A 16372-nucleotide genomic window follows, 5' to 3' on the forward strand; every position below is an offset into this window, starting at 1 on the left:
CTTAAAATCTCTAAGCCTCTATTTTGTCATCTATAAAATGGGTAGAATGATAATAGTAACAAATAATTGTCAAAGTTGCGAAAATTAAATGAGGTGCCTATGTGTCTTTTAATAACAAAATTGCTAGTATTTATTCAGTGCTTACCTTACAAGTATCATCTCATGATACTTTACAAGTATGACTCCTTAAGATAGCCCCACATATATGTGTGAATTTTTGACAAAGATGCAAAATTGAATTGTTATACTTTTTGTACATTTTGTACTATTGCAGAAAAATAAATCATTTTTTTAGAAAAATTAATTCTTTTTTTAGAAAAATGAATTCTTTCTAAAAATTGGACATGCATGTGCAAAAACTAAATATGAACTTGGATCTATACTTCATACTAAAATTAATTCAAAATGGATCATGGATCTAAATATAAAACCTAAATTATAGAACTTATACAGGAAAACTTAAGGGAAATTACTTGTGACCTTGAGTCAGGCAAAGATTTGTTAGGTATGGCACCCAAAAAGTGTATGGTCCATAAAAGAACAAATTGATAGATTCTGCTTCATCGAAATTAACAACTTTTGTTCTTCAGAAGACAAGTCACAGACTGGGAGAAACTTTGCAAATTGCTTTTATTATTAAGGACTTCTGTATGAAAAACTCTCAAAACTCAATAAATAAGGAAATTAAGAACTCAATTTATTAAATGTATGCACAGATACTTTACCAAAGAATATCTATAGGCAGCAAATAAGCGCATGAAAAAGAATGCTTAACATCATTAGTCATTAGGAAAAATCCTAAAAACTCCATGGGGTACCACCCCATATTTATTCAAATATGTAAAATTAAAAACATCAACCACCCTGGCCGTGTAGCTCAGTTGGTTAAGGCATCATCCTGTGATGCCAAGGTTGTGAGTTCAATCCCTAGTCAGGGCACATTCAAGAATCAACCAATGAATGCATCAATAAATGGAACAACAAATTGATGCTTCTCTCTCTCCCCCTTCTCCCTCTAAAATCAATTTTTTTTTAAAAAGGAAAAAAAAATCAACCATACCAAGTATTGGCAATAGTGCAGGGTAACTAGAAAACTCATACATTGCTGGTGGGGAATATAAAATATACAATGAGTTTTGGCAGTTTCTTATGTTAAACATACACTTACCATATTACCCAATCATTCCACTCTCAGGTATATATTCCTAAGAGAAATGGTAGTATATATCCTCACAAATATTTATATATGAATATTCACAGCAGTTTTATTTGGAATAGCTAGAAACTAAAAACAACCCAAATATCAATCAACACATGAATTAGTAAACAAATTATATCATTCAATGGAAAATGGCATACTCTCAGCAATAAAAAAGGAATGAACTCTTGATATACACTATATGACTCAATCCCAAAATAATTATGCTGAGTGAAAGAAAACAAACCAAAAAAAGTACATACTTTATTATTCCATTTATTAAAAATTTTTTTAAATGCAAACTAATCTATAATGACAAAAAGATCAGTGGTTGCTTTGGGGTGGAGAGTGAGTTGGGACAGGGGATTGCAAAGGGGCAGAAGAAATCTTGAGAGGTAATGGATATGTTCATTGTTGTGATTTTGTGGTTGTATACATGTGTCAAAATTTATCAAATTGTATGTTTGAAATATGTTGTTTATTATGTCAATTGTGACTTAATAAAGCTGTTTTTTAAAAATCAGATCACATCTCTTTCCAGCATATAAAACAGCTCAATGGTAATATATTGGTTACAGGTAAATTTTAAAAGGAATTGCTTTACGAAATAAACCAGGGGGCGAAAGACAAATACCATATGATCTCACCTATAAGCGGGACCTAACCAACAATACAAAGGTGCAAGGAAAATAAGACCAGCAACACTGAAAGGAAAAGAAACCAACAGAGACAAGAGGGAAGGAGGGAGGGGTGGGCGGGGGGGAAGGAAGAGAAGGGGAAAGTCAAGGAACATATAGCAAGGACTCATGGACAAAACCAAAGGGGAAGAGTTGAGGGAGGGAGGGGGGGAGGGGGCAAGGGAAAGTGGTGAGTGGAAGGCAGAGACAAATGTATTTGAAAAAAAATTAATTAAATAAAAAAAATAAAATAAATAAAAGGAACTGCTTTATGATTCAGCAGTTCCACTTCCGAGTATATATCTGAAGAAAACCAAAACACTAATTTGAAAGAATATATGACCCCTATGGTCATTGCAGTGTTATTTAAAATAGCAAAGATATGGAAGCAAACCAAGTGTCCATCAATAAATAAGTGGATAAATGAAGTTGTTAACTCTGTTGAAGCAGGTTTGTGGTCCATTGGTTCTGAGAGGTTTCCAGAATAAAGACACTCATCAAATGTCAAAAACTTTGCACTGGATTTTCAGCCCCCTGACATTGATTTTGGGGGCTTGTGGAATATGGCCTGTTGAACTGGGGGTCATAGGTCTATTGGAGACAGTTTGAGCATTCTGTCCCTGTCTTCTTGCGACTGTGCTGTCGGAGCAGAAGAGCAAGTGGACACATTCGTCCCCTTTATAGTGAGTAAACACACTGTTCCCATGCACAGAGTTTTTGTGAATCTGTGGCTTCTTTCACCCCGTGTGGCCTCTGCTCACTGACGAGTAGGAAAGCTCAGTGTGGTATGTGTGTGTGTGTGGCGTTGCTCTCTCGAACCCTCTCCCAAAGTCAATATACAGAATCAGATTCAGTTAGGAGTGAGAAGACCGCTCCATTTGGTAAAGTTCAGGAAAATAGGTGAGTGTCACTACAAAATACTTTAATCAGTTTGTCTCTTGTGATGATTATCTAAAGCTACCTATTTGGTATTCTAAAACTGACTCTGGATGTTCTTGGGGATTTACACTTTAATCAAGTTTTTCTTAATTTTCATGTGGTTCATGAAAATTACAGCAGGAACAGTAACTCCTTTAAATAAAGAAATATTTCAAATTCCAGAAAAATATGGAGGATAAGATCAGAAACATGTGCACATCTGCTGCTGGGTCCAGTCACATCTTAACATTATTGCACAACTGCTTCAGGTTGTTCTGAGCTCCTTTACTCAAAATAGATCACGACACTCTGAACAAGTCACAGCTGACGTCATCCGTGCAAGCCCTCACCGGTCCCTGCCGTCCCTCCTTCTGCCCTTCTCGACTCCTGAATTTGATGAGTTTTATTCTCATTCAGGTTTTTATACATTTACCATTAATTTATTATGTATAGAAACATTGCTGCTATTTTGCATGTTTTAGGACTTTATATGAATGGCCTCTGATTGTACATAACCTCCTGCATCTTACTTTCCTCACTCAGCAGTGATCCTCTCGGGAAAGAACCCCCCGAGAATCTTTCCTGAGCAGCTGAACCCAAAAAGAGTCAGGCTTTAGGAGATACTTTCCAGGCCCTTCCTGTCACTCACCCTGATTCCCGTGGTTCTGACCTTCATCGGGATCATGCTCAGGAGACTTTGTGGTCTGTTTCTTAGGGCGCATGAAATCTGGGAGGTTGGCCCTGAGACCTAGGAGAAGCAAAGCATTTGTTCCTTAAGAGACAGCCTGAGAGGAGCATGGATGCTGGGGGTGCAGCAGGGGCAGTAAGGTCATCAGGTGGGGGGGGTCGAACGAGGGCCAGTGGGAGTGAACCGTGGGGGACCCAGGCCTGAGCATCTCTGTGGCCACTCCCGGCCCTGCGCTCTGTTCAAGATACAATAGAGCAGAAGGTGCTGGAGCTGCCCTGGGATTTCTCCCCACACCAAAGGAAAGAGGGGGTCACTGGCTGCAGCCTAAGACAAGGCCATGGCATGTAGAGGGAAAGAGGGATGGTCTTGTGTTCCCAGGCCTATCTGGACCCAGAACTTCCTGTTACCTAGATGAGTCATGGTGTCGTAGTTTCTCTTCATGTACACATGGGTGATTTTCTCTGAGTTTCCCAGCTTTGCCCACTCTTCCTCGGAGAAGTATTTGCAAATGTCCATGAAGGCCTAGGGAAGAAAGAGAAATAAATCTTGGCAGTGTCTCAGGTAAAAATATCTGACATTTAGCTTGGCCTCTTCCTCCACTGCAGGACCTGTGCGTTGGACCTGTAACCTGGAGCGAATCATTCCTCCCGGTTGACGTCACCGCTAGCTGAGAGAAGGGTAGCAGCCCTTAGCCTCTCCCCTGGCATGCTGTAGGTGCGTCATGCGGGTGGTGGGCTCTGTTCTCACCGCGCAGGATGGACTGACAGTCACCGAATGCAGTGCAAGGTCACAGACCTAGTCGTCTCCAGGGATGCTGGACAAGTTCTGAGTGAGGGTGGGAATCTCCCGAGGCCCTGGATCTCCACCGTGACACCCCGTTCCCTGTCCTCACTGCCTCTGGCCTCACGTCCTCAGAAATCTAGTCACCCTACCGTGACCCCAGGCCACCACTCTTCCCCCTCTGGATCACCTCACCTTGCATTTCTCTTCTGATTTGCCTTTAGCCTCCATGGCTTCCTTTGCAAAGGAGCTGCCTGTGTTCATGGCTCTGGGATGGTTAGACCTTGAAGGGACACAGCCTGAGTCTCTCCAGTCACAAGGCCAAATGTCCTGTGGGAGAGAAAGCCCTGAGGGAAAGCCATACTCAGACTGTGAGCAGGAACAAGGTTTTGCTTCTCTCCACCCTTGGCCCATCTGTCAGTGGGAAAGGACATGAGGGAATCCAGGTTAGGACAGGGGCCGTAGGTCTCTGGGAGGAGGATGGATAGGGTGACAGGTTTTCTGTGGGCATGACCAAAGGAGCCTTGAGTCTCTGAAGGAGTTTGGCTACTGTTGTTAGTAGTTTGCCTGGACTTTGGCTTATCCTGAAGGAAAGATAGAAAGGCCCTGGTTGGAGAAGCAGTGAAGTTGAGGGTGCTGTGTTACTGAGGGGGTGTTTTGCATCAAAAAGGCCAAGGGAGGTAATCTCAGAGATCAGAGGATTTGTATATTGAGGCAGAGGGATGTGGGCTTTTTCTCTGTTGAAAAGAAAATAGTTCTGCTAATATGAGTGGATTTGGAGGCTAATTCTAGGTAATTTGGAAATTATTAAAGAGAGATTTAATTTCTGAGACTACTGGACCAGGTGTCACCCTAGCTGAGGGGTTTCAATGCAGATTCCTGGTGCTCTCTAAAATGAGGGCATTGGGAGTCTCTGGATTTCTGAGTCTAAAAAGTTTGTTGCTTTAACCCAAATGCCAATCAACAGACCAGTGGATAAAAAAGAAGTGGTGCCTAGATGCAATGGAATATTACCTGGTCATTAAGAAAGTGAATTCTGCCCTGGTTCATGTGGCTCAGTGGATTGAGCTCTGGCTTGTAAACTGAAGAGTCACTGGTTTGATTCCCAGTCAGAGCACAAACTAGGTTGTGGGGCCAGGTCCCCAGTTGGGGGCGTACGAGAGGCAACAGATTGATGTTTCTCTCACACGTTGATGTTTCTCTCCCTCTCTTTCTACTTCCTTTCCCCTTTCTCTAAAAGTAAAATTTTTTTAAATAAAGCTACATCTCACCATTTATGACAGCATGGATGGACCTAGAGGGTATTATGCTAAGTGAAATAAGTCAGTCAGAGAAAGACAAATACCATATGATTTCACTTTTATGTGGAATTTAAAGAATAATGAACAACAACAAAAGAAACAGACTCATAGACACAGAGAACAGACTGATGGTCGCCAGAGTAGGGAGGTTGGGAACTGGGTGAAAAAGGTTAAGGGATTGAGAAACATAAATTGGTAGTTACAAAATAGTCACAGGGATGTAAAGGAAAGCATAGGAAATATGGTCAATAATATTGTGATAACTATTTACGGTACCAGGGAAACACTTTGTAAAGTATATGATTGCCTAACCACCATGCTAATATAAACTAGTATTGAATGAAACTAATACAAAATAGTATTGAATGTAAACTGTAATTGATAATTTTTTTATTTTTAAAAAGAATAAAAATTATTGAAAAAGAAATGAAAATGTATATAATTGGACAACTGATGAAATAAAAACTTCCAAACTAATGAGGTAAGGGGGAAAGACAAAGATGAACAGAAGCTTCATTAAGCTATTAGGAAGAAGAAAAGGATGAAAGTTGTACTTAGGAAATAGTAAAATTGATAATAAGCATAACACAATATAAAATATAAGATTATCATAATTACATGAGTTTAAATAAATGGACTGAATCTCAAGACACAAATGTGGGATTAGGGCAAAAATGTACTAATATATGGTTACAAGAAGTGTATCTTAAAGAGAAAAATGCAAAGTTTTCGGCAAAGATTCACTAGGTAAGTGGCAGCAAAATAAAAGCAACAGCTGTGATGTACTTATCAAAGTAAAATTCAAGGTTAAAAACATTAAGACAAAAATTAGAAAAATACATTAATGGCATTGTGTAAAATGGCCTAAGGTATACAGTTTAGTATTCCCTTTCCCCACTCTCCCCCCAAAAAACCCCACAGAACCACAAGAAGAAATTTGTTTAAAAATATAACATTTATTCTATCTTTTAAGAATATAACAGCTGAAGTAGACAAAAAGCAAAAAATCAAGGTAAAGAATCTTTCATCATCGAACTAGATTGAAAAGTTGTAATGAATAATCTGTACCTAACACAGAATAGTTTCTTCTCTTATTATCTATGGAAATTTTACAGAATTCAATTGAGTACCCATGCCACCGAAAATATCTTGAACAATGCTTATAAATTCATATCCAACAGCTACATTCTCTGATCACAGGAAAACCATTATAAGAAAGAAAGAAAGAAAGAAAGAAAGAAAGAAAGAAAGAAAGAAAGAAAGAAAGAAAGAAAGAACAAACTGCCTTAATCAGTTAAAAACTAAAACACTTTCCTCAATAGCTAGGGTCAAAATGATAAATCAGTTCTGAAATTGCACCTTTTATTTCAGAGTTTATGAGATACAACTATATTTAGAAGACAGTATGTAGACTCAAATTCATTAGTATAAAAACACTGGGAAACCAAGAGTAATTATGTTAGGAATTTGGATTTCATTCATATGTAGGATATAAAACAAAAAGCAACAACTGAACAAACAAAAAAGAAACTCATATACACAGACAACAGAATGATGGTTGCCAGAAGGGAAGAGGGTCTGGGGAGAACGAAGAGAGTACACAGGGTTAAATACATGGTGATGGAAGTAGACTAGACTAGAACTTTGGGTGGCAAGCACACAAATAGAGTATACAGATATGTTATAATATTGTATACCTGAAATTTATATAATTTTATTAACCAATGTTACCCCAATAAATATAATAAAAATGAAAAATAAATTAGAAAAAGAACTTACGCAAAAATGTGAAAATGAAACAAACAAAAAAACCCTCCAGAAGTGGCAATTCATAAAAATTAAAGCTTAAATAAATAAATAATATATATTAGGGAGTATAAATAAAACAAAAGCTAGTCCTTTCAAATAATTAATTATATGAACCAGCCCCTAACAAATCTGATCAAATTATAATCAAACAGGAGATATTGCACCAAGTCAGTAGTAATACAAACTAGGTATAGTGAAATGTGAGGTATAAGTCTAAGGCAGCATACTTAAACATTTAGGTGAAATATGTGAGTCCGTGGGGGGGAAAATGTAATTGTGAAAATTAATTTAAAAATTATTAAGGGACCGGTACTCACAGGCAGTGTTACCAGACACACTTCCACAGGCACAAGAGGCCTAGTTGAGGCTGGCAAAGGCAGATGTGGCAGAGGGCCCAGCCCCCTTCCAGCAACCCTATAGGTCTGAAACAGGCATGACTGGATCGGGATTCGGTGGATGGGGCAGGCTGGAAAGGGCAGAGCTAGAGCAGGGTGTCGGGGGGAGGAGGACAGGATGTGATGAGCAGGGTTTGGGGGAGACAGACCATTACTGGACAGGCTGGGACCTCATATGATGGTCAGGGATAGAACAAGGTAGGAAGGGGCAGGGCATGATTGCCATGACACCTTGAATTCTCCTCCATATCCCAAAGTGGAAGCAACAGGGGGGACTATTCCACACTGACCTATCCCCTATCCCAGCATTTACCCAACACCTTTGGCCTAAGGAATATTAACAAATACAAGGATGTTGGCGAATTGGCTATGCACTAATCTGGCACCAACTATGTATCTTATGGCTTGGGAACAAGGGTCAGAACTGTCAGTTCCTCTTCATAAAGTCCCAGCTCCCCTAACAGAATAGGACCCCCTGAACACTGAGTGGACATCACTTCATACCCACCCCTGCATTGGCACTGCAGCCTGTTCATAAATACAGTTGCACTGTTACCACTGCCATCAGAGCTTCAGAATTGGGTTTGTGGCCAGACAGATGGGTTTAGGGGCCATCAGGAGATATGAAAAGCCTTTGCTTTTCCAAAGTTTATAAACAAAACTCTGGGCAGTGGGAAATGAGAGCAGAGAAGGTTTCCCTGGTCCATCTCAGATTCAGGGATGGAAGAATGAACAGAAATGGGGGAGAATTTTGAGGACCCCCTTCCAAAAAGGGATAGACAGAAACAAGAGACTAAATGATAAACAGAAACACAGAGACACTCCAAAATGCCCTGAGAAAGAAGTGGTTGAAGGAACAGGTGTGTGAGGAATTCGTTGAGTGCCTTCCTTGCATAGGATGTTGGGTACAGGACCTCAGCTGAACAGGGCTCAGTTGTCTGCTCTGGAGCGCAGGTCAGTGGTGAGCGGGTCGTGCTGGATTGTCTGGTGAAGCATCAGGGGCAGCAGACCGGCCCGGTTCCTCATAGCTGTGCGTACCTTCTGCTCCTGCTCACTCAGCATTTCCAGCTTGTACAACTGTGGGAGGTCAGCATGAGAGGGGGGATTCCAGGATTCTGTCCCACCTTTCAGCTCCACTCAGCATAGTAGCTTACCGCTCGCACGCGCTCTAGGTCTACCTCGGCACGCCTCAGCTTTTCCCAGCAGTAGTGGTGGTTACACTGGCGTTTGGGGAGGCGGCAAAAATTACCAGTGAGTTCAAAGACATTGTGCACTAGTGGGCAACCACACACCTCATCATCTGGTATCTGTTGGGAAGAATGACAAATGATGAGGTATAGAGGAGGACAGCTATGGCAGGTGATCAGGTAAGCACTATGAGAGGAAAATAGGGGAATGGAAGGCATTCAGGCAGGAAGGAGAGAAATGAGGAGTGACACACCGGGAGGAAAACAGGAATTCCCTGATTAGGTAGAGAAGAGGGGGCAGAAGGAGATGATCAAGATGGAGGATGGAGGAAGAAGTTAACAGGCAGGGATGGAGGAATGGAGGTGATCAGACAGAAAGGACAGAAAAACGGGGAGACTAAACAGGAAGGAGAGGAAGAGGGGAGGAAGATTTGACAAGGAGAAGTAGATGAATGACGGTTGGCAAGGCATGAAGGAGGTGAGGAATGAAGTAGGGGAGGTGGGAAAGGAGGCTGGATAAACAGGCAGAAAGAAAGGATTTAGGAGATGAAAGGCAGGGAAAAGGTGATTGGGGGCAGTGAGGCCAGGAAAATTAGAATGGAGGGAAGTTAGAAAGTGTGAGAGAGAGGAATCGAGGACAACCATGCAGAGAGGAAATGAAGAATGGAGGCAGTAGGACGGGGGGTGGGAAAGGAATGGAAGATGATTGAGCAAGGAAAAGGGAATGGTTATGCAATGTGGAGCAGAGGAATAGAGGGTGGTCAGGCAAAGAGAGAGAAATGTGGGTGGGGGCCAGGCAAGGAGGATACGAATAAACAGCAGTTAGGCAGACAGAAAAGTAAGAATAGAAGGTGACTGGGCAGCGAGGAGAGGGGAATGTGGGGTAGTCAGGAAAGGAAGAGGGGACATAGGAGTTGGTCAGGAGGTATGAAGGCAGTTAGGGAGAAGGAAGAAGGAAATAGGATAGAAGACAATCAAGCAGAGATAAAGAGAGGAATAGGGTTGTGAGGCAGGGAGAATGGAAGGAATAGAGGACGAGAAAGAGTCCCACCTTGGGATCCTTTGAGTGCTCAGGACACAGCACCTGGAGCCGCTTACAGTACCTCTTACTCTTTGGGTCGTAAAAGTCACAGAAGAGCCTTGTGGCCCTGGGGGAAGGTTGAAAGTGAGGTGTTAAAGGTCAGGAGGAGGGGGGTTCCATCCTGAACCTTGTCCCCACTCTGTCCCCAACCTTACCCATACCCTACCCAAAACCCACCCACCTCTGCCTCTGAGCCCACCCACATCTTGCCCACCCTGTTCCTAACCCCATCCACATGATGTCTTTGCCCCTGACCCGCACCCAGACTCACCCTTCAATGCAAGTGGGGTATAAGGACCCGAAGGATGATTTGCACTCATACTGGGAAAAAGATTACAAATAGGAGGAACTGTGGATGTACACTGCATGCCCTCCCATGACAAAGCCCCAAACAATATATTTGTCCCCTCTGCACTCCTATCTGCCCAGCCAATAGCCCTCCTCTACCCTGGCTGATGATCTAGTATTTGCCCTCATACTGGGGATGGAAGAAAAGTACAAATGAGTAGAACCATGGATGTATGTTGTAGTCCCTTCTACAACAAACACCCAGGCACCAAACCTGTCCCCCTCCTCATGAAACCCACCCAACTAAAAACACCCTTCCCCTGTCAGCCCCCAACCAGTGCCCCCAACCTTGGCAAAGCAGTGTTCCATGTGGCGCAGGGCACCTTGCATACTGATAGATTTCCCACAAGAGACACAGAAGATGTTCTGGCAGGCTTTGTTCATAACTTTGGTGCTCTGCACAGGAAAATAGAGGAGCCAGTATAGCAGTGCAAAGTGGGGATGGGCAGGGCAAGCTACAAAGTATATTTCTGCTACACCCTACTTATTCCCACTCACTTCCTCATCATTGCACACAGTCTGCTGCTTGCCACGCAGAATGATGGCCTCAAGTTCATGGAACTGATACTCCATGTTCTTTAGGTGGGCACGAGTGTCCTGCTGCTCATGGAGGATGCTCTCAAGCATTTTCTTGCTATGCTCCTCAGCAATACAGGGGCTGTTCTGCCACTGCTGGATGCGCTGGGGTAGGATCTCATAGATCCGTCTGGAAGGGGAGACAGCAAGAAATGAAATGGGTAAGTGGGGGCAATAAAAGAGGAGGGAATGGATCAGTGACTGAATGGTAAATATAGCATAATAGTAGATGAGTGAATGCTGATGAATGAGTGTTTAAAAGGTGGATGGGGTGCTTCAGGGAGTCCAAGTTCAGTGCCTCAGAGGTAAGTGACTGGTCAGCCATGCAGAAGGGCTTGATTCCTGGACAAATGGAGGAGCTCTGGAGCCATGGGCCTCTCTTCATCCTGCCACCCACCATGAGAGCCCTTCTTTGGGCAGGCCCCATGTGCCCAGCTGGCTGAAGGAGCTCCCTACTGTGTGCTCTCAGATCATCCCCTGGCTGTAGGGGTCTCTCTCTTCCACCTGATGAGTTGTTGGCTGCAGTTTCTGTGTCATGTACCTTCTGTAGTTCCTTTCTCCTTGTATTTGAATGAAAATCTGTACCACTGAGAATTTTAGTCCCCGTTCCCAACTTGGTATTTGGTGGGTGCTGCCTTACATGAAAACTGCTTTTGAAAACTATTTTTTGTCTTCTCCTTCTCTTCCTGCTATTTCCAGTGTGATGAAAAAGGACACTATGCCAACAGATGCACCAAAGGGCACTTCGCTTTTCTCAGTGGACAGTGACAGAAGCTGGAGACAGCTCAGAAGAGCCCAAGGGACCCCATTGGGCCACCCTTGGGAGTGTGCATTTAACTGTTCAATGCCAGTGTTAGTGCAACTCTGGCTGGAACTGGCAGGCAAGCACACTGGGGTTTGTCAATGTAAGGGACTATGTCTGTCAGTTCCCCTATCATTTGCTGTAATTTTTTTGAAAGGGGGACATGTGCTACATTTCTGTCCCTCAAGTCAGCTCATGTTTGTCTAGGCATCAACACTTCCTGTGTGGGACTTCCTGAACACCGCCCTCTGGAAAGGGGAGGAAGTTGCTGGGAAGAGCTTGTGCTAAGCAGTTCTGTATGAAAGACGCCCCTTCCCCTTGGTCCTCATTAAACACCAGTTCTTGGTGACCCCAGGGACCGGTGGATCATTAAAACTGCAGCTAGGTCATGCCTGCTTCCTCCATGTCCTGCTGAGTTCAGAAGCTGTGCCTGTCAATGTGATTTGAACCAGGCAGCCCTTCAGGGCAAACTCACGTGGACTTGTTGCCTCAGCTTGGTCCTGTTCCAAGGTGGGAGCAATTGAGAGGAGAGGTGCAAGACTCTCAAGTATGAGGGTATTTTTCCTCTGGGTTTATTTGCTTGGGGCACATGCTTGACAGTGTTTAAGGTATACCTTAAACTGGAGCTGCCGACAACCCTTTAAATAGATGACGCAGTCCACCTTTGCACCTACCTCCAGCCCCATCAAGTGCCTGTGCTGTCACTTGGACACCTTTGGCCTATGGAGACTACCCTAAGCCTGGAAATGTGAAACCACCTGGAACCTGCTGAGCAAGGGGGCCTATCCAAGTTCAGTTATAAGAACAATTTTTATGAGGTTGATTAAAGCTTGTTTAAAAAGAAAAAGGTAGATGGGTAGATGTCTGGGTGGGTAAATAACTGTAAGTGTGGATGAATGGGTTGGTGAATGGAATGCAGATGGGTAGTTCAGTGGGTGGGTGGCTATAAGGGTGGGTGGGTGGACGAATGAATGGTAGATGAATGGGTAGGGGGTGGGTGAACTTACAGTTGGCATCGATCGTGCCCTATCCCAACCCCTGTTGCTTAACCTCCAGATGTACTCACTCAGCTGCCAGCTTCATGCCACAGTAGTCTGAGCAGTACTTGGAACCTGGCCGGGTGGGATTCACACAGCCAGATCCCAGGCACTGCTGCAGCAGGGCTGGGTCCTTGGCATCCGTCTGTTCTGCATGTTTCCAATTTTCCATGGGTTTCTGTTCATTCTCGTTCTGTGGGACAACTGTGGTCAGGGCAGGACTAGGGGAATCCCCTAATCCTGTACCCCTGCCTTGCATTCTGCTCCAACCTCTGCTTCCATGCCCCCCACTCCACAATATCTGTCACCTTCCACTCCACCTTTTTCTTCAACTTCTCCATTTTCTTCATATTCACTTTCTGCCTCTACAGTGCAGGATCCAGAAACCCCTCCAAAAAAAAAAAAAAAAAAAAAAAACAACAACTACTTTTAAATTAATGGATAAAAAGGTCATTTATTATTTCAAGATTCTGTGGGTTGACAATTGGGGTAGGCTCAGCTTGGCAGTTCTGCTGGTTTTGCCTGGGATTCTCCTTACAGTTGTCAGCTAGTGACTTTTTGATACTAGATGGCCTCACTCACATATTTGAAGGTTGGTGGGTCAATGGAAGTGATGGAGCTATGAATCTCTATCAACTGGCAGGCTAGCCTGTGTTTTCCATATGGTTACTGGGGTCCAAAAGATCCTCCAAAATGCAAAAGCCCCAATGTGTAAGTGTATTGTAAGCCTCTGCAGGCATCATGTTTGCTGGCACCCCATTGGACATGTTACTAATCCAGGGTTGTAGGCCAGGGAAATGCTGACATATCTCTCCAATTTGTTTCTTAAATGGTCTTTGGACACTCCTGCCTCCTCTCTCCTCATTGCTGAACCTCTGTGCCTTCACTGTCTCCATCCATCTACCCAGGGGCTCTGCCATACACTCATCAGATTTTGATTGTCAAAAGTCCTCTATGAAAAAGTCCTGGTATAGTTTTCAGTCCCGAGGCAGATCTTTTTCAGTCAACAGATGGGATGTGGCTGTTGTCTGAGATGCCTCTTTTACTGCCAATGACTTTACTGCCACCATCTGGTACTTCTGGGATAGCCAGGAGTTGTGCAGTTGAGGCAGTTGTGGTTGAGCGAGCAGTTCCATTAAGACGATGGCAAGGTCTCTGAGGGTATTATAGGCAAGAGCTAAGGGGTAGACACTCATACTAGCTCCACTCCCCCATTTGCCCTGTGTCCTGGACTCACCAGAGACCAAGGATTACAAGTAGGGTTCCTTTGTTCGTGGGAGGAAGGCTTTGGATCAGCACTAAGCACATGGAGGCAGGCTCACCCTGCCCTAACACCCCTGGCCTCACCTTCAGGACAAAACAAAAGAGGGGGCCAACTGCACCTGCCTGGATGCACTATATCTTGCCTGCTTGGGAATGGCTGGAACTACCTGGCTCTGCTTGCCCACCTTATCCGGACATACCTGGCCGGTCCATCTGGCCCCATTTTGCTCACCTGAAAGCATAAGGTCCTAACTGTTCAGAAAACCCAGACTCCACCTCCTTAGACTTACTGGCTCAGCTAAGTGTGCCCTGTCCCATCCTCCAGAACATACCTGCTACTCTGCCCAGTCCACCCAAACACACATGGCCTGCCCCTCAGACATACTCTGTCCACCCATATTTCCTGCCAAGCCCATCTAGTCTCTCCAGGCCCTGACTTCCTAACTTGGCCCTCTTGGACACACTCGGGCTTGCCTTACTCTCCCAGCCCTGTGGAACCCATGCACTTCACCAAGACATACTCAGCTCCACTGCCTACCAGGCTCTGCTCCCTTCCCAGATTCTTTCAACCTCCTATGTCCCTCCCTCATTTATGCACATACTGGGTTCTGTCTTACCTTCCAAATATTGAGCCATGCCAAGCCCCATCTTTCCTCCCCACTTGCATATGCCTGCCATGCTGTGTCTGCCCTGACTGACTCACCTAAAATAATTTGACAATCTTTATTCTGAAACAATGCCTACATGTACCCAGTAACACCAAATAAAATATATACATATACATTTTTTTAAAAAGTTTGTGTGTATATGCACACACCAGCAAACAAATCACTACTCTCAGTGATTAATAGGGCAAGCACACACACCAAAAGAATATACACATTTCCAATAAGACAATTAACAATTGGCAAACTCATACTATTTTCAAGCTAGAGATGCAATGTTAATAAAAAGTGACCCTGATAGCTTTAAAGGAAGTCTAAACACAATCCAATTAATAAACATCACACAGGGCACAGATAAGTTACATTAGGAATTAATAAAAGGCTTAATTTTTGAAAAGTGTATAGGCACTTCTAAATAACTTTTGATAAAAAGAAAAATACCTGAAATTTTAAAAGCACAGAACTTAACAAGAACGAAAACAATACATACCCAACTGCGGTCTTAGATAGAACTTTAATATGAGAATATGAGGAAAGAAGAAAGACGTAAATTACTGATCTGAGCATTCAGTTCAAGTTAGAACAAGTCCCCATCCTGACTCCAAAGACCCCCATTATCAACCCCCAAATCCCATTAACCCACCCTTCCTATCAAAACCCCCCCCAAAGTGCTCGGTTAAAGCCCCTACAAATTACCTCAGCCAGCGCTCAACCGTAGAGAGAGCTTCGTGGTAGGCGCGGAGCGGAAAGGCTGCTTCCCGCTTCAACCTTAGCCCCGCCCCTTCAACCTTAGCCACGCCCCTTTATGAATATGTTGGGTTTGCGCACGCTCAAGACCCCCTGCAAAGCTGAAAGTTCGCCAAAAGTTCAAATGGCTGGTAGCAGAGAAAGCACAGAGGTGAAGTGTGGGTCATTCTGCAGAACACCAGCCACACCACAAGCCTACATGAATACACTTGTCTGTTTTGATGCCAGCACCTCACTGTTTTACATTTGGAATGATCTGCCATTGCATTATTGTATATGGCAGAAATATTGATCCTCTTATCATTTCCAATTATTTTGAATAATTTCATATTATTACTATTTTACTATCTGCTATGATTTTAATCATGAGGTAGGCAACGAGAAAAACAAGCAAAAAAACCCCTACATAAATCCATTTTTAAAAGTCAAGAAAGTAAAAAAAATATATAGAGAAGGGGCAGAAAAAAGAAAACGAAAATGTAAGAAGGTAGGAATAAGTTCATATTTGAAGTTCATATTGTATTACTTAATGAGTGATAAAAATTGTTAATGGAGTAAACTCTGCAGTTAAAGTCAAAGACAGTTATTTTGGATGAAAATTAACAAATCTAGCCATGTGCTCTTAATGCCAAAGTTAGCAAATCATAAAAATACAGGAATATTTAAAATAAAGGAATGGAAGAAAATTTGCCAGGCACATGCTGATCAAAATAAGCAAGATCAGCTTACATTAATATCAGACAAAAATACTAAGAAAGAAAGAAATAATTAAGATTGAAAGGGTCATTCCATAATGATTTGATTCAACATGAATATGTAAATATTTTAATCTCACACACAATTAAATTGTGTAAAATAAATATATAGAAAAATATATTAAAACAAAACTAAAATAGAAAA

General features: G+C 42.9%; 2 protein-coding genes across 2 annotated transcripts; both read right to left on the reverse strand.

The window, feature by feature from the left end:
* Positions 1-3185: 3185 nt before the first annotated feature.
* On the reverse strand, positions 3186-4525 carry LOC129065134 (protein SSXA1-like). Its single transcript, XM_054566386.1, has 3 exons — positions 4457-4525; positions 3889-4003; positions 3186-3541 (listed from the first exon to the last, which is right to left on the reverse strand). The coding sequence occupies exons 1-3, from the start codon at positions 4523-4525 to the stop codon at positions 3435-3437; spliced, it is 291 nt and encodes a 96-aa protein (XP_054422361.1). The 3' UTR covers positions 3186-3434.
* A 4171-nt stretch (positions 4526-8696) lies between these two features.
* Positions 8697-13993, reverse strand: LOC129065035 (CXXC-type zinc finger protein 1-like). The gene is given in 9 exon segments (XM_054566319.1): positions 8697-8843; positions 8921-9073; positions 10005-10101; positions 10306-10355; positions 10671-10778; positions 10881-11088; positions 12827-12990; positions 13106-13186; positions 13859-13993. Coding segments are annotated over 9 exon segments (1143 nt in total).
* Positions 13994-16372: the final 2379 nt, after the last annotated feature.

Source organism: Pteronotus mesoamericanus, unplaced genomic scaffold (assembly GCF_021234165.1).
Source record: "Pteronotus mesoamericanus isolate MK-2021 breed Mesoamerican mustached bat unplaced genomic scaffold, CSHL_Meso_final contig_173, whole genome shotgun sequence".
NCBI lineage: Eukaryota > Metazoa > Chordata > Mammalia > Chiroptera > Mormoopidae > Pteronotus > Pteronotus mesoamericanus.